This window comes from Dromiciops gliroides, chromosome 1 (assembly GCF_019393635.1).
Source record: "Dromiciops gliroides isolate mDroGli1 chromosome 1, mDroGli1.pri, whole genome shotgun sequence".
NCBI lineage: Eukaryota > Metazoa > Chordata > Mammalia > Microbiotheria > Microbiotheriidae > Dromiciops > Dromiciops gliroides.
In genome coordinates this window covers 527,567,082-527,585,649 of record NC_057861.1, presented here as the reverse complement: position 1 = coordinate 527,585,649, position 18,568 = coordinate 527,567,082, and the positions used below count along the sequence as shown (strand labels likewise).

The following is an 18,568-nucleotide window of genomic DNA, read 5'->3' as shown; positions in this document are numbered from 1 at the left end:
ATGGAACTTGAATTTTTCAAGTCTGTTTTCAAAAACTAATGAGACAGAACTTTAAAAAATTATAATTCTCAACTTGCAGCTTTCTTAAAGCTGCAGGCCTCACAATTGATCTTTAGTTATAGCTTCCTTTACATACAGAGCAGGAAAGCCTAAATTTTCATCCAAAACATGAACAGCAAACTCCCAGATGACTCTGGGAAATTTTGCTTTGCCACTTGGGTTAATTAAACTGAAGAATAGGGTCAGATGACAGTATAGCTTTTGTTTTACTTTAATGACTCTATGAGCTTCTGAATGGCTTTTGTTCTTACCAGCCCAGAACAGATGCTGCCTCTGAATACAATCAGCTGCCTAGCAGGAACAGAGGAAACTATGCTAGTTCTGAATACACAAACCAGTTTTGATGGGAGATGGAACAAATGGAATGAGATTCACTGGATGTGCCAGAAGAGGACATCAGAAGTATTTGCAGAAGGGGAAGGGGGAGAATAAGTGTCAGGTCTAATTCCATTATCAGCAAATACTGAATTGCCCAAGGCTAGAAAGATGTCAGTTCAAAAAAGAAAAAGGACAGGCTGCTGTAGTAGGCAAATAAGGAAAGCAAATATTAGAAAGCCATATCATCAATTCAAAAGGTATTGGCAAAAGGAGCAGAAACCAGAAAAATAATCAAGTTGGGAAGAGACCTTACTAGGAAAGACATTTAACTCATCTGATGCTTATTTCCCCCTCAGCTTATCTAAAGAAAGCTAATGAAAGGAGGGGATTACTTCTCTAAGGAACTCCAGGCCCTGAATACAAGCCACATTTTCATGTGTAACTTTCAGAGATCAATTAACATCTACCCTTCAGTTGGCTAGTCTGCAGCCTCCTGGTGTGGTGGTATAATCTGGTAAAGGAAACTGCTCCAGCTATGTTGTAGCATAAAAGATTTAACCTGCTCCAACAAAGAATCTTAGCTGCCAAATGCAAACTGGACTTTCCACAGGGCAGGAATCTTGGAAAAACCCATTCTTGACTAGGTGGCTCAGTGGATAAAGCACCAGCCCTGGATTCAGGAGAACCTGAGTTCAAATCCAGGCTCACACTAGCTGTGTGACCCTGGGCAAGTCACTTAACCTTCTTAACCTTCATTGCTTAGCTAAAACCAAACCAAAACAAAACAACATTCTTGATAGAGGACCATCCAGCTTCAATTTGAATGTTTCCAGTGAGGATGGTAGAACTGCTTTACATAGAAGCCAAGACCATTCTTGAAATAATGAAGAATTTCAAGAGATTTGTTACCTTACTTAGGTATTTTTTTCCATTAGTGGAGATCATAATCCCTCCATGCCTTCTCATCTTGTGCAATTCTTGACCAGTTCTTCCAGAAAAGCCATCCAACAGGCCTTTCTGGGGAACCATTTCAAATGTGCTATGATACATCAATGGCCCATCCCCTTTTCCAAGTTATATCTTTTATGCCATATACTGCAGCTTATTTGCACCCACCATGCATCTCTCCATAGGCACCTGGGTTACCTGTTGCTTGAATTTCTCAGAGATTGTCATTTTTCAATATTCATTGGTGAAATATCTAGTTGAAATCTACTATCTTGAAACTTTCACCTACTGGTTCTTGTTATAGCTGTCAGAAAAATGCAAACTAAGTCTCCTCCCTTCCACATGACAGACCTCTTCAAATAGCTGAAGATAACTATCCAAATTCCCTTCAGATCTTCTTGTTTTCAGGCTAAACACCCCTAGTTTCCACAATCATCTCCTTTAGGGGAAGCTAGGTGGCACAGTGGATAGAGCACTGGTCCTGGATTCAGGAGGACCTGAGTTCAAATCCGGCTTCAGACCCTTGACACTTACTAGCTGTGTGACTCTGGGCAAGTCACTTAACCCCAATTGCCTCACCAAAAAAAAAAAAAAAAAAAAAAGTAGAGAACACAATCATCTCCCTCATGGCATGATTTCTATCTCATCTCTCTGGCTGACACTCATTTAGTTTGTCCGAAGTCTCCTGAAGCATTTGATGTTCAGAAATAGAGGCAAAACTTACTTCCAATATTGCTCATGCAGCCCAAAATACAATAGGACATTTATGTCCCTTAACTGGGACACTATTCTTCTAAGAATGTAGTCAAGTATATGAATATAGACTAGGCTTCTGCTCTGAAACCGAGAAAAGCAAAGAGCTTTTTTCCTTACAAGTTTTCCAAATTCATCTTATTCTCTCACACAGAAATCCTTGTTCCACGTTTCTGGTCCAACTTCCAAATTTTCATCGTAGAAAGGGGGCTCAACCAACAGAGCGAAGATAGCCTTGTTGTAATATGGGAACGATACTGCTCAAGCACTATTGTGTCAGCTGACAGTGCCCCATTCATACACAAGTTCCAGTTGGCTACATAGCAACTACAGCTGGCTTTTACCTTACTGAGAGATGAAGACATTTTCTCCACTGAGGCAGACTGCAGCCCCTCCAGGCCTGCTAATTTGGGGGACTCTTGTTTGTGTCCTCCCACAAATTTACCATGAGAACCTGTTCAGCATACAAAGTGGTCTTTTCTCATGTTTTCTTCACAATGCATAAAGGCCAGTGAAACATATGGGCCACCCATCCATGGCCCCTCAATCTCGTTAAATGACTGGGAAGAGAAAGGGACCAGGCTTGTGACTTTATCAGTGTAGGGAGCGACAGGGTGAGCAAACTCCCACTCCCAATGCAGGCTGGCATATTCTGTGTCACTTAGTCTTGGAGGAGAGTTGCTTGGGACACAGCCCAGGGTAACTCCAAGGCCAGATCTCTACTATACCATGCTGCCTCTCACACTATACCACTGGGTCACTGTTATTTTTTCCACACATTTTTAGCGACATCCTTCATACCACATCTTCCAGGTAATTCCTCATTTGTAACACCCACCAACAAATCTATCCTTTGTCTTTTGTGCCACTTTGGTAAGCCCTGGCAACCTTCAAAACCTCCTAAAGGAGATGCATAATCACCAAAAATAGTTTAGCCTATCTACCCGCAAAGGACAAACTAAGTCATCCAGACTTGTGACAGGAGGTTAAACTACAGAGATCATCCATAGGTACAGCGATCTGGGATGAATACTGCAAATAGACTATGAACTGGGCCTAGAGCTGAGCAAGAGGAGGGACGTCCAGTTGCCTTGGGGAAAATCACATAGTTCTTTTAATGACTTTAAACTGCTTCCTGAAACAAAGGTTCATCCCTTTGACACCAGCAGTCTTCCAGAAAAGGTAAAAGTATGGCTGTGAAGCATGGAATACCACAGTCTTCAAAAAAATAAACTGAAGTTCACTTAAAACAGCTTCTAAAAATAATCCATCTTAATTTAACTCAATTCCACAAACATTTATTAAGTGGCTATTAGTGTGGCAAACTGGGCTAGGTGCTGGGAATATAAAGACAAAAGTAAAGCAGAACCTGTCAGGGGCAGCTAGATGGCACAGTGGACAGAGAACCAGCCCTGGATTCAGAAGGACCTGAGTTCAATTCTGGCCTCAGACACTTAACACTTACTAGCTGTGTGACCCTGGGCAAGTCACTTAACCCCAATTGCCCCCCCCCCCAAATTTAAAACAAAACAAAACAAAAACAGACCCTGTCCCTGAGAAGTTTGGACTCTGCTGGGTGAAAATCTCTTTCCAAAAGCACTAGACCGGCCCTGCTAAAAAGAAGGTAGCATGCAATACCTTCAAAGACAACTCTGGTGATTTCTGGCCTTTATAATCTACAAAGGAAGATGCCTTCAGAGTCAGCTTGCTTCTACTTACTGTGGGGTCAGTCCAAAGAGAACATTTGGTGCATTCCTGGCAAGGGGCTCCTGGCGATCGGGGATGCTGACAGAAGTGGTCGTACCCATTGATGGAGGCCCGACAGAGGTAGCACATTTGGGAGCCACAGCGACAAGACATACGGTTACAGCCCTCAGATTTTATGAGGCTGGTCCCACATTTATGGCATTTTCTAATGCGAGCAGCAGTCATTTTCTCTTCACTGAAATAAGAAAGAGAATAGTTGTGAAGAGGAATACAACAATGAAGACGAGCAATGATGACAGCCTTATACACTTAGTGGTGTTCCAATAGTAATAATAGTCACAAGATATCACTTGGGACTTAAACTGAGTAGGAAAAACAAAACAAAACAACGCAGCTTCTCTAATGCCAAAGGCATGTATCACACTAAACTGGCTAACACTATTGCCGATTAAACTGCCACTTAACCACTGACCTCAGATTCCTGAACATGGGGAATGAATGGGCAAATCAAGAGCCAGAGTAAGTAGTCTTGGCTCTTTAATAAGTATTTGTCATTTCTGATGCTTTATAAAAAGCGAAAAGCTAAAACCAATTCACAGTGATCACTCTAGTTCAGGGGTTTGTAACCTGGGCTCTGTGAACTTGGCTTTTTAAAAAAAATTCTTTTCTTTTTTTTCCTCACAGTGTAACATTAATATATTTTCTTTTTCATCTCATCAAAACAGTATCATATTTTAAAAAATAATAAAAATACAAGAGCCCCTGTATTTCAAATAACCAATGATTTCCAATTTAGACATCTTCCAAGGAGCCAGGAAGTATAATTTACTTCTGGCAAATAGAGATCCAAAAATGTCAACTATCATTGGAAATAATTACTCACAGAATCAGAGCAGCTCAGAGTTGGGAGTGGATCTAAGAGACCACATAGCCCAACTTGTCGCTTATAGAGGTAGATGTCTCTACAACAACCTTAGCAAGTGTTCATCCAACCAATAAATTAAGAAACTCCATTCAGAAAGTACTCAATTTCTTTCCTTCTACCCCCATTCAATGGGCAGCTTATCCTAAATAACTTTAATTATTAGAAAGTTTTTATTTACATGGAGTTAGAATCTGTTTCTCTTCAATTTCTACTTATTGATTGTTCCTAGTTTTGCTCTCTGGAGTCAGCTAGAATAAATCAAGATACAGTGTAAAACTGTAGAAGGAACTCTAGATCTGGCCACATAGCCTGACTCTACTACTTACTGCATGTCTGACTTTGATCAAGACACCTGACCACTCTGAACCTTGTTTCCTCATCTTTAAAATTAGAGGATTGAACTAGATCTCTTTAAGATGCCTTCTATATGTATATGTATATAGATATAACCTATATCAGATTACCTGCTGTCTGGGGGAGGGGGGAGGGAGGGAGAAAAATCTGAAATTGTAAAGCTTGTATAAACAAAAGTTGAGAACTATCTTTACATGTAACGGAAAAAATAAAATACCTTATATGTAAAAAAATTAAATTAAATTAAAAAAAAAAGATGCCTTCTAACTCTTCTAAACCATTTTCTAAATGACAGACTTTAAACATTTGAAGACAACTATCATCATCTAAATATTATCTTCTAACTAAATGTCCCTAGTTTCTTTTTTTTTTGGGGGGGGGAAGAACAACAAACATTTATTTTATTTTCCCAGTTACATGTAAGGGTAGTTTTCAACATTCATTTTCATAAAATTTAGAGTTCCAAATTTTTCTCCCTCCCTCCCCCCTCCACAAGACATCAACCAATCTGATATAGGTTATATAAGTACAATCCACAAGTGCTCTTTTTTCCAGTTCTTTCTATGGGAGTGGATAGTATGCTTCGTTATTAGTTCTTTGGGATTGTCTTGGATCACTGTCTTGCTGAGAGTAGTTAAGTCATTCACAATTGCTCAAAGAACAATACTGCTGTCACCATGCACAATGACCTCCCAGTTCTGCTCACTTCACTATATATCAGTTCATCCAAGTCTTTCCAGGTTTTTCTGGAATCATCCTGTTTGTCACTTCCTATAGCACAATACCATTCCACTACAATCATATACCACAGCTTCTTCAGTCATTCCTCAATTGATGGACATTCCCTTGATTCCCAATTCTTAGCCACCACAAAGAGTTGCTATAAATATTTTTGTACAATTTCCCCCCTTTTCTCTTTTTCACAATTACTGTTATCTGTTTCCCTCCATCCTATTCCCTTCCCCAAGATATTTACTCTATTATCTTCTTTCACCCTATCCCTCTTCAAAAGGGATTTGCTTCTGTCTGTCCCCTCCCCCAAACTGCCCTCCCTTCTTTTGCCCTTCTGTCTTTATTCCCTTCCCCTCCTATTTTCCTGCAGGGTTAGATAGATTACTATAAATTATTGTGTGTAAATTATTCCCTCCCTGAGCCAATTCTGATAAGACTGAGGGAAAGGCAGTGAGCTCTTGAACTCATGATATGATAACTCCAAAAAACATCCAAATAACACCATAGGAAAATGCCTGGAGCAGCAAAACTCACAGAGGAATATGCTGAGATCGTCTTCTAACCAAGAACGGCTTGGAAGGTCAGAAGGAGGGAGCTGCTGTGCTGATACAGGAGTCCAATCCCACAGTCACCCTGACACAGATCCAGTCCCAAGAAGGCCTCACCAGAGAAGGAGACCCCCCAGACGCCAGGGTCTGGAACTAAGCTCACAGTCTGATGAGATTGAGGTCTTTGAGCCAATTCTGATGAGTATTAGGTTTATTAATTGCCCAGATTAAATATATTACTCCACCCAATTGGGGTGTGTGTTAATCCCTCCTTGAGGCAACTCTGATGAGATTAAGATCTTTGAGTCTATTCTGATGAGTATAAAATTCATTTACTGCCCTGCTCCTCCCCATCTCTTCCCCCACTCCCTAAGACTCTTCCTGTTTCTGTGGGATTTTACCTCTTGCTACCTCTGTCCTTCCCCCTCCCCATGTGCATTCCCCTCCCCCCCCTTAATTTGACCCTAAAGATGTCATCATAGGGCAGCTAGGTGACACAGTGGACAAAGCATCCACCCTGGACCCAGGTGGATCCCAGCCAAAACCCGATACAAGGCAGTCACCCACTGCACGACCCCAGGTATGTCCCCTAACTCCAATTTTTTATGGTTCTCAAGGGTCTTGTATTTGAAAGTCAAATTTGCCTTTCAGTTCAGGTCTTTTCATCACAAATACCTGAAATTCCTCTTTTTCATTTTTTCCCTCTGAAAGATTATGATCAGTTTTGCTGGATGAGTGATTCTTGGTTGTAATCCCATTTCCTTTGCCCTCTGGAATATCATATTCCATGCCCTCCTATCCTTTAATGTAGAAGCTGTCACATCTTGTGTTATCCTGACTGGGGCTCCACAGTACTTGAATTCTTTCTTTTTGGCACCTTGCAATATTTTCTCCTTGACCTAAGACCTCTGGAATTTGGCTATAATATTCCTAGGAGTTTTCCTTTTGGGAATCTCTTTTCAGGAGGTGATCAGTGGATTCTTTCAATTTCTATTTTACCTTCTGTTTCTAGAATATCAGGGCAATTTTCCTGACAATTTCTTGGAAGATGATGTCTAAGCTCTTTCCTTGATCATGGTTTTCAGGTAGACCAATTTTTTTTTTTGGTGTGTGTGGGACAATGAGGGTTAAGTGACTTGCCATGGTCACACAGCTGGAAAGTGTTAAATGTCTGAGGCTAGATTTGAACTCAGGTACTCCTGAATCTAGGGCTGGTGCTTTATCTACTGTGCCACCTAGCTGCCCTCAGACCAATAATTTTCAAATTATCTCTCCTGGACCTATTTTCCAAGTCAGCAATTTTTCCAAGAAGGTATTTCACATTGCCCTCTATTTTTTTTTTATTAATTTGGATTTGCTTTATTGTGTCTTGGTTTCTCAGAAAGTCACTGGCTTCCATTTGTTCAATCCTAATTCTTAGGCAATTATTTTCATCAAAGAGCTTTGGTACCTCCTTTTCCATTTGGCCAATTTGGCTTTTCAAAGCAGTTGACTTTTTTCTCCTGTCTTTCCTACATCACCCTCATTTCTCTTTCCATTTTTTCCTTTACCTCTCTGACTTTATCTTCAAAGTCCTTTTTGAGCACCTCTATGGCCTGAGACCAATTCATATTTTTCTTGGAAGCTTTAGATATAGGGGCCCTGATATTGACATCTTTCTCTGAGGGTGCACCTCGATTTTCCTGGTCACTAAAGAAACTTTCTATGGCCCTCACCTTCCTGTGTCTGCTCATCTTGCCTTTCTTTTACTTGACCTTTAGCTCCTTAAAGTGGGGCACTGTTTCTAGGCTGCACTATCCCAAACTTCAGAAGGTGGTATGATTTAAGGAGAATCAGGTTGTTCACTCACCTGGCCTGTTCCCTGGTCCATAGATGACCCCAGACCAATTTCCTAATCAACCAGCTTTGTGTGTTGTGGTTGTCAGCTCCCATGAGCCTGTGCCCCTCCCCTACCTGGGCCACTGCTACTCAAGCCTACCTCCTGGTTCCCAGCAGGGGTGAAAAATTCAAGTTCTGCCTCAGCACCAGCATAGACTGCTGTAATCTTCCCCCTGCCAAGGGCTCAGTCCTCTCACCAGACTGTGAGCTTAGTTCCAGATGACACTGGTGCTTCAGCTGATTCAGAGGCTCTGGGAGTCTCTTTCTCTGGAGAGGCCTTCCTGGGACTGGATCTGTGTCAGGGTGACTGTGGGGTTGGGCTCCACTCCTGTCTCAGCACAGCAGTTCCCTCCTTCCCACCTTCCAAGATGTCCTTGGTTGGAAGATGATTTCAGCACATTCTTCTGTGGATTTTGCTGCTCCAGGAATTGTCCTATGGCATTATTTGGATGTTTTTTGGAGCTATTGTGTCATGAGTTCGAGAGCTCACTGCCTTTCTTCTACCATCTTGGCTCTGCCCAGAAGTCTTGAACTTGGCTTTTAATATATATATATATTTTTTGAGATAACTGTACTTCAATGTAATTGGTTTCCTCTATAATATATCATATGTATTCATTCATTCATTTTGAGTATAGTAAGCATTTTAGCTTCCAATTTTTATCCCGCCTTCCCTCTCTCTCTCCTCCCCACTTGCTGAGGCAGCAATCAAATATGGGTTATACATGTATGATTATATCATATGCATTTTTGGGTGGGGCAATGAGGGTTAAGTGACTTGCCCAGGGTCACACAGCTAGTAAGTGTCTGTGGCCAGATTTGAACTGAGGTTCTCCTGAATCCAGGGCTAGTACTTTATCCACTGTACCACCTAGCTGCCCCTATATCATATGCATTTAAAAACATTCTGAGAAGATGCCCATAGTTTTCACCAGATTGTCAAAGAAATCTTGCTCCAGTTAGATGAAGGTAAATATGGGCTGGGTTTAGGACTAAGGAGGGACAGATCAGTTTGACCTCTCCTAAATCTGTCTCTTCAAAGCTACGAAGATCCCTAGTGACCAGGAGAAAGGTAAGCAGTATTCCTGGGGCTCTTTAATATTCTAGAATCCAGGGTATTTTGTAGAGAGCTGCAAATTTGTTTAGGGCTGCAAATTTCAGTTTCCTCTGGTCTGTCTCAGTAACAATAATAATAACTAGCATTTATATAACATTCTAAGGTTAGCAAAACACTCAACATGTTATTTAATATGGCAATAATACCAGAATGCAGTGTTTTCAATTCCATTAAAGAGAAAGTAACTAATAATAATGTAATACTTTGAGATTTATAGATTACTATATTAAAGATACAATCAGATTTCTCCCAACTCTTTTAAGTATAGCTACATCACATTGCCTTCTGAAAAGACGTTAGGGCAGACAGGCATATCTGTTTCTACTTTATATAACCGAACTAACTCTGTAACAATTAGCACACTGCCTTTCAATCCTGATCCTTCTGGACTTTTATGAAGCATCTGATAATGTTGACAGCCAGCAATGGCCTACTTGATACTCTCCCCTCGCTAGGTTTGGGTGACACATACCTCTCAGTCTATTAGTACAACTGCTACTTTTTAGGTCTAGAACCAGGTCTAGGAGTACAGCACAGCACAGGGACGAGAGGGCAGGTTCTGTAGTCAGGAAGATCTAGGTTCAAACTTAGCTTCAGACATGAACTAGCTATGTGACCCTGGGAAGTCATTTGATCAAATCTACTGGCCTTTTCTCAATCCTCATCCTCTTCCAACTCTCTGTAGCCTTTGATACTGTTGATCATCCCCTTCTCCTTGATGCTCTCTTCTCTCTAGATTTTTTCCTCTTGTGAACTGTTCTATTCTGGTTCTCCGGGCCTTCTCAATCTCCTTTGGTGGATTTTCATTCAAGTCAAACCACTAACTGTGGGTGTCTCTCATGCCCTTGTCCTGGGCCATCTTTTCTTTCCATACTATTTCACTTGGTGAGCTCATTAGCTACCACAGGTATTACTATGATCTCTATGTAGGTGATTCCCAGATCCAGCCCTTGTCTCACTTAAGCTACAGTCACACTTCACCAACTGCCTTTTGGACAACTCTAACTGAATATTCCAGCAGTATTTCAAACTCCCAGAACCCACTATCTTCTCTGCCCCTCTCCCTTTCTGAACTTCCCTATTATTGCTGAGAACATCATCATTCTCCCAGTCACACAGGCTTATCATCCATGACTACTTCCTCTCCCTCACATATCCAGGCCATTGCTAAATCCTATCATTAACCTGAATATCGGCCCTCAGCACTGCCTGAATAAACCCTTGCAATAGCCTTCTGAGTGATCTCCCTGCCTCAAACTTCTCCCCATTCCAATCCAACCTCTCTTCAAGCTCAGGTGCTTTTCCCCTAACTCACAGGAAGGACCTTCCATCCCAAACTACAGTGGCTTCCAATCACCTCCAGGATTGACTACAGATCTCTCTGGTACTTCACAGCTGGGCCCTTTCCGATTTTCCCAGTCTTCTTACATTTAATTCCCCCCATCCAATCTCTGTGATGCAGGTCTACTGGCCTTTGGAATTCCTCAAACATGATATTCTGGATACCTAGTATCTCTGGTTTGGATGTCTTTAGAGTGACTGCCCAATACTTGATACCTGGAATTCTTTGCTTCCTCATTCCACTTCTTAAGCTTCCTAGGCTTCCTTTAAGATTCACCTACTGTAGGCCTCTCCCACTGCCCCGGCTGCCAATACCTTTCCCTTTCCTTCTCAGATTGCTTTCCACCTACTCTATCTAGAACTTGTAGGTAACTTGGTTATTCACATGTTGTTTCCTACATTAGAATGTAAACAGTCCCTGTTTTTTTATCCTCAGCACTCAGACCACTGCCTATCATAAAGTAAGTGCTTAGTAAATGCTTGGTTACTGACTGAACATGCTGATAACAGAAAAAAGTTGGTCATTGTTCACTGGAGTCTAATTTGTTCCTTTCTGAAAGTGGATTCTCAATTCTGTTGAACAGGAAGCATTGTCAAGGAGATGAGGCTGAGTAAAAACAAACATTTTACTGTCATCAACTAAGTAAGGCAACACACACCTTTGTGATTATGGGTACTGTGTGGCTACAATCATACTTCTCAATTCCCTTGGTCTGTCAAATTTAAGCAGTTCTCATTTAAAACAACCTAATTTGAGAATTCATATTCATGCCCAAACCCTATCTTGTCCCTACAACACCACTCCAGATGTAACATTTGGAACTGAAAGGTACATGTGGACCCAGGCTACAACAGTGCTGAATGAGGTTGGTTTGCTTTTTCCCCCATGGATAGAATGCCTAGTCCAGACTATGTATGTATGGTGGTGGGAAGGGATTGGGGCTAAATAAGTTTTTAAACAAGGCTTAGGAGGCTAGATGAATTTGCTTGCTTTGTTCCACTAACCGGTCAATGGATAATGAGTTTAGCCACTAGTGTAAAAGGATAGATGTGCTGGGGGAGGACACACTTAAAATGGGCCTAGGAATGGGCCTCTGAATTAATCAAAGGCATAGCACTCAGGATTAACCTGATTTACACTTAAGAGAAGAGTTTATATGGAGGATGGTGAATACCTATCTAACACAGTGAAGCTTAAGGTTTCTAACAAAAAGCTAAGGGAGGCACTGTGGAATAGTGGGAAGGAACGGTGGAACACACATTAAAAGATCTTGCTGTGAATTTCAACTTTATTCACTGATTTAATTGTCTGAGTTTGGGCAAATCATCTGGCAATCTGGGAAAACCCATCCTCAGAATGGTCTGTACAAAATCACAATGGAAGAAAATGCTTAATCTCAGTTTAAGTTGAATGAAAATAAAGATGCAAATTTTCCCCATCTAAGTTCATGGACCTTCTGGATTCCATGAATCTGAAGCTAATAACCTCGGGACTAGTCCCTTTTCATCTCTGGCATTCTATGACTTGACCAACTTATTTGGTTCCCACATCTTACATTAAGTATTCTCGATAAAAACATGGTAAGATCTGCTTAGGACCCCATAGGCCGATCTTACAGGCTATACAACTCCTTTGGCAGTTAGCCTATGTATATTTTTTGTAAAATATAAATGTCCCATGTCTGATTAGAATGCAACCTTTTGCAGGGACTATACATTATACTACTCTATCTTTTACAACAGGTAGCAAGAAACACACAGTAGAGGCTCTTAACTGTTTGACGAGTCATTAATTCAACAAACATTAAATGCAACGCACTGCTGAGGGAAAAGGGGAGAAAATAAGGTCACATGGTGTTTGCCTTCAAAGTTTACTTCAGAGTTGGGTGAGAAGCAAAATGTACAAAGATGTAGGTGTATGGATTGGCATAGAATAAACTGTATATGGGAACTATAGGATTACAGATTAAAATGACAAACAAAGCATATTAATAAAACAGGATTTAAACTCACATCCTATAGTCGTGTACACAAGGGACAAACAAAAATAACTTAACAAAAGGAATCTCCTCTGCTTTGAGTTGGTTCCTCTCACAGGATATTGTTCCTAGGAATGGGACAGGAAGAAAGGCCTAAACTCCAGCTGTGCTTTGGCTTACTTTACCAAAGGAAGACTTATTGTCACTTCTCTTGTAAAGAACTAATCTGTATAACCATCTAAGGCAGAGGGAGGCAAAGTAGGCCAATGGATGAGGTAAGAATGGCTTTTTAAATTTTAACAACCACAACAACCCATTCTTAGCTTGCAGGCCATACAAAAACAGGTAGGCTGTAGTTAGGTGACCTCAGATCTAAGGCAAGATGGCTCTGAAGATTAGGTCATATGGGAAACCCCCAAATATTAAAAAATTATATGCCCTCCCATTATATCAGATTCTCATCATTTTGTGAGGAACAAAAAGAATGAGGGGGGCAGAAAGAGTATTAATATTAGAATCTGGTTAAAAAGCGAGTCCTCCATGATACTAGATTGGGAATGAAAGGCTTTATCTGGGAGATATGAGATGAAGTAGGGAACTCAATTTCATGCCAAAGATCCTAAATTCAAGGCCAAAATCAGGGAAAACACTCAAGATATGTCATAAAAGAATAGGAGGAGAGAGAAAATGAGAAGACAATTCTACGTAAGATCCGTCAGAATATATAAAGGCTTTTCACATGCTGCCAATCTGTTTAGAGTTCTCGGGTCACATACTGGCATGTGACTTTTTACATTTAATACCAGAGAAGACAGATAAAGGAAGGAGGATGACTACCTTTTGCCATTCTATATAGCTAGATCTATAGGATACCTCATGGCAGCTAGGTGGCACAGTGCACAGAGCACTGGGCCTGGAATTAGTAAGACTCAGCTTCCTCAATTCAGATCTGGCCTCAACCACTTACTATGTGACCCTAGGCAAGCCATTTAACCTTTCTTGCCTCAGTTTCCTCATCTGTAAAATGAGTATCTTTGCCAAGAAAACCCCAAATGGAATCAAAGATTTGACTGAAAAACAACTCAACAACAACAAAGATATCTCTCCCTCAACCCAGAAGAGACAGCTAAGTCTTTTGTTTTTGTTTTTGTGGGGCAATGAGGGTTAATCAACTTGACCAGGGTTACACAGTAAGTGTCAAGTGTCTGAGGCTGGATTTGAACTCAGGCCTTCCTGAATCCAGGGCTGGTGCTTTATCCACTGTGCCACCTAGCTGCTCCCTGACAGATAAGTCTTTTTTTTTTTTTTTTTTGGCAGGGCAATGGGGGTTAAGTGACTTGCCCAGGGTCACACAGCTAGTAAGTGTCAAGTGTCTGAGGTCGGATTTGAACTCAGGTACTCCTGAATCCAGGGCCGGTGCTTTATCCACTGCACCACCTAGCCGCCCCCCGACAGATAAGTCTTAATAGTGAGCTTCTCCTTTTAAGCCTCAGAGTGGTCCCTGCTATCTCTGATCCTAGGGAGAAAATTATGAGCAGAACACTCATAAGATTTCAGGTGGTGTGTGTACGGCCAGGTAGTATAGTAGATAGAGTATCGGGCCAACAGTCAGGAAGACTCATCTTCCTGAGCTCAAATCCTGCTTACTAGCTAGCTGTGTGGTCTTGGGCAAGTCACTTAACCCCAATTGCCTCACAAAAAACACAAAACAACAACAAAAAAACAAATCCTGCCTCAAACACTTTCTAGCTGTGTGACCCTGGGCAAATCACTTCATCCCGTTTGTCTCATCAGTTTCCCCATCTGTAAAATGAGCTGGAGAAGGAAACAGCAAATCATTCCAGTATCTCTGCCATGAAAACACTGATTGGGGTCAATGAAGAATTCAACACTGAAATGACTGAACAACAACAAAAATATATAATGATGTCCAAATTAGAAATCAAAGCATTATCAATCAAGCATTTATTAAGAGCCTATGTATCAGTTATCATGACTATATTACACACTGGGTACAAAGAGAAAAACAAAGATCCTCAAGCAGCTTAAATTCAAGGTGTATGTGTTTAACAGCACACACATACACGTTTTTAAGGAGACTGGGAGAAGCTTCAAGTAGGAGATGAAACTGAAGCTTTATTCTGAGGGAAGCTATGGATTCTAAGAGATGGAAAGAGAAGGGAGTACATTCTAATTATGGGGACAACTAATACAAAGGTACAAACATGGGTGATGGAGTGTTAGAAGGTCCCGAGAGGTCATTTTTCCCGGATAGTTTGTGAAGGGGAGGAATACATAATAAGCCTAGAATGGTACTAGGTTGTGAAGAGTTTTAAATGCCAAACAAGGAGTCTGTATTCGTAGTGGTCACAAGGATGTTAGAGCTGAAAGTTAACCTTAAAGATATCTAGCCTGAACTCTTTATTTTCCAAATAAGGAAACAGAAGCCCAAACAGCTACTGGGTATGATTATAAAGTAATTATAATAGTTCAAAACTAATATAACCAAATGAATCTTGTCCCCTTCAGGGTAGTCCTATTAGTGCTAATGTCCAAAGGACTGCTGTCATTATTCAAAACAGCCTTTGGAATCTCTTTCCTTTTGGTAAATCTACATACATTTTTTGAGATGTTTAGAAAAAGCTAGTTATTTCTCATGAATTATCAAACTGGGTCTCTATGGTCCCCAAATGAGTTAAAATTACAAAGTACTTTCTTTTGCGGGGGGGTACATAAATACAAATCCAAAAAGGGGAGAGCCCCAAGAACATTTTAGGTAATGGCAGAATTGTTGGAAAAGCTGTATGTCCACCCAAAGTGACTCCTTTGAATGACAACATTCATTTGGTGTATGAGTTTTGGTGTGTGTGTGTTTGAAAACTCCTACTGTTCATAAAAGTCCCAAGGTTATTCTACCCTCACATTTTAGTCATCATTATAAGGTTGGTGAAGGACCCAAGCAGCTAGGCGGGTTTTGCTTTCAATTTTACATACAAGCCCAAACCAGAATGACATCCCTATATTAAAATGACTCTTTGCTAGCTGATGCACAGGACCCAGCAGTATGTTTTTGTTTTAAAAATTCATTTCATAAGGAAAACTACACCACAGAGATAGATATACAAATTCATTGCAATGTAGCACTAGCCACCTATATATGATTTGTGTTGTTCTGAAAGAAAATATGGCACAATAACACATTTAGAAAATTGTACTTTTGACTAAAGATGGTACTTACATAGATGTTCTATATTTGATGTCATCTTTTTCAGCCAACTGTTCACAGGTAATGCCATTGTGTTCTTTCCATAGTCCCTGACACTTCCTACAGGTTTCCTGGGAACAAAGAACAAAAACAAAGCAGCACAATGAGCTAAAGGGTAAACACTATATATGTTGCAATTCAACAACAGGGGAAGCAAACTCCTGGGACAGCTCTCCCTACATTTCTCCTGCAAATTCTATCAGGTTTCACTTAACTTGAATTTTTCTAGAAAAACTGTCAATTTCAAGGTGACCTATACAAAATAAGATGTGGACCACAGGTCAATGGGTAGTTTTTCTACAAGATAGCCTTGTTTCACTTTGCTAAAAATGTCAAAGGTGATTCCTATAAGTTGGATCTAAAGTGAATGTGGATTTTCATCCAAAGAATGAATGTTAGAATTTTAAGGTCCCTCCAGTCATCCAAACTTAAAACATGGGAGCCTACTTCTAGTCTTTATTTTCCCTGTTCACCTCTCAGTTTTGTTTTGCATTTTGCAAGTTGGCTCATTCAGACAAATACTTGTTCTTTTGACTTTAACCACTCATCTGTGATTTCTATTGACACCCACATAGATGACATGAATTTAATTTAGTGATACCCTTTAAGGCCCAGTTTCCAGAAAGGCTGAAGTCCTGTAAATCCTTTCTTTGAAATGTAAGATTCAGGGGGTAGCTGGGTGGCACAGTAGATAAAGCACCGGCCCTGGATTCAGGAGGACCCGAGTTCAAATCCAGCCTCAGACACTTGACACTTACTAGCTGTGTGACCCTGGGCGTGTCACTCCCTCATTGCCCCGCAAAAAAGAAAAAAAAAGAAATGTAAGATTCATCTTCTCTTGTTTATTTTACCTGCCACTTTATCTGGTCTTGACTATCCTGCTAGTCCTTATCATCTCTGTAATAATTCCCCAACTAGTTCCTCTAGCTCTTTTCTTTTTAATTTATCCTATGCCAAAGCCACCACAGTAATCTTCTTAAAATATCATTTTGATTATGTCATTATCCTTCTCAAGAACTTCCTCCCATAGCCCAAGGAATCAAATTCTAACAACTTATTCTATAATGAGTTCCTCCCAAATGGTTCACAGCCCAGGGATTTTTTGCATTAGCCCTAAACTAACTGATGTTGAATTTTGGATGCCATAGGAATTTAGGGTTAAGAAGTAAGAAACTGGGGCAGCTAGGTGGCACAGTGGATAAGGCACCAGCCCTGGATTCAGGAGGATCTGAGTTTAGGTCTGGCCTCAGACACCTGACACTAGCTGTGTGACCTTGGGCAAGTCACTTGGCCCTCACTGCCCTGCAAAAATAAAATAATAATAAAAAAATCTGGCCCCAGACACTTGACACTTACTAGCTTTGTGACCCTGGGCAAGTCAGTTAACCCTCATTGCCCTTTCCGCCCTCCCACCCCCGCCCAAAAAAAAAGAAAAAGAAAAAAGAAAAAGAAACTACTTTAAGATATCTATGTAAGTGGTTTTATGTGGCACTGGAATAGCAAATATTCCTTAAAGCAGAAAGGAATGTTAAAGGGAAGGGTGAGGGGAATGGTAGCAATAAAGTCCTTCTTGTATTTGGATGACTTAACCCTAGACAGCGATGATTTATTATTTCCTTAACTATTATTTCTTACAAGCATTATCAGCACTTTGTCCACTCTCCGTATCTCTGTTATGACTAAAACCAAAACAATATTATGCACTTAATTATTTCCCATCAAAATGTATAGCAACATAAAATCAGCTTTAAAAATACCATGTGCCTGATAGTTCCGGAAACACTAGGATAAACAACAGCTGGAGAATAGATGAGCTGGTATGAATGAATACTAAACTCCAAAACAAGTCTAACCAAATCAGCTGTCAGGAATAATGATTAAAAAACAAGTTGGTGTTTATATGTTGCTCTGCTTTGGCACTCAAGGCAATTTAGAATAATGAACCCATACAATTTGTGTGTGTGTGTGTGTGTGTGTGTGTGTGTGTGTGTGTGTGTGTGTGTGTGTGTAAGGGAAGAATAATAACCCCATTTTACAGATAAGGCACATAAAGATGAAGTGATCCAGGAGAGGCTGGTTGAAGAGCTATGTATTGCTCAAATGCACATGATACTGATTCTGTCAAGGTTCTGTACCAATCTGATACAGAACTCCCTGTGTAAGGATGTGGGAGGATTCAGGAATTCTACTCCTCAAAACTATAACCTCCTACCCCGCCCCCCCCGCAAAAAAAAAAAAAGTTTTCTAAAAACTATGTAGGAGATGGGCAGCATGGGATAGTGGACAGTCGGGAAGGGTTGGAGTCAGAAGATTTGGGTATACAGCATCCCTTCTTCCAAGCCTGAGCGAAGCCTCAGCAAGTCATTTAACACCGCTGCCCTTAGGCAACCATCTAAAACTAAGTTGTAGAACATTTGCTGATCTGCATTGGGAGAAATATTTTCTTCACTGGAAGTTGCCTACACCATAAATTACAAGACTGATCTAAAAGAGGAAAAATAAAAACTTATCTAAGCAATGAAACTGACAAAATAAAATAAGACAAACAAAATGCAGGGTACAAAAACCTAATGTTCAGAACCCTCCCTGTTGTGTTGTTGGAATTATTTTTTTTTCCTTTCACTTCCCTAAATTATAGTATTT

General features: G+C 40.5%; 1 protein-coding gene across 1 annotated transcript in view; it reads right to left on the bottom strand.

Moving 5' to 3' along the window:
* The window catches only part of RNF216 (ring finger protein 216), a 201,513-nt gene that overhangs the window by 17,037 nt on the left and 165,908 nt on the right, over window positions 1-18,568 (bottom strand). Inside the window, exons 14-15 of the mRNA XM_043964404.1 lie at window positions 15,899-15,996; window positions 3,799-4,021 (exon numbers count right to left, since the gene is read on the bottom strand). Of these exons, the coding sequence (XP_043820339.1) occupies window positions 3,799-4,021; window positions 15,899-15,996 (321 nt within the window). The remainder of the gene's footprint in view (window positions 1-3,798; window positions 4,022-15,898; window positions 15,997-18,568) is intronic.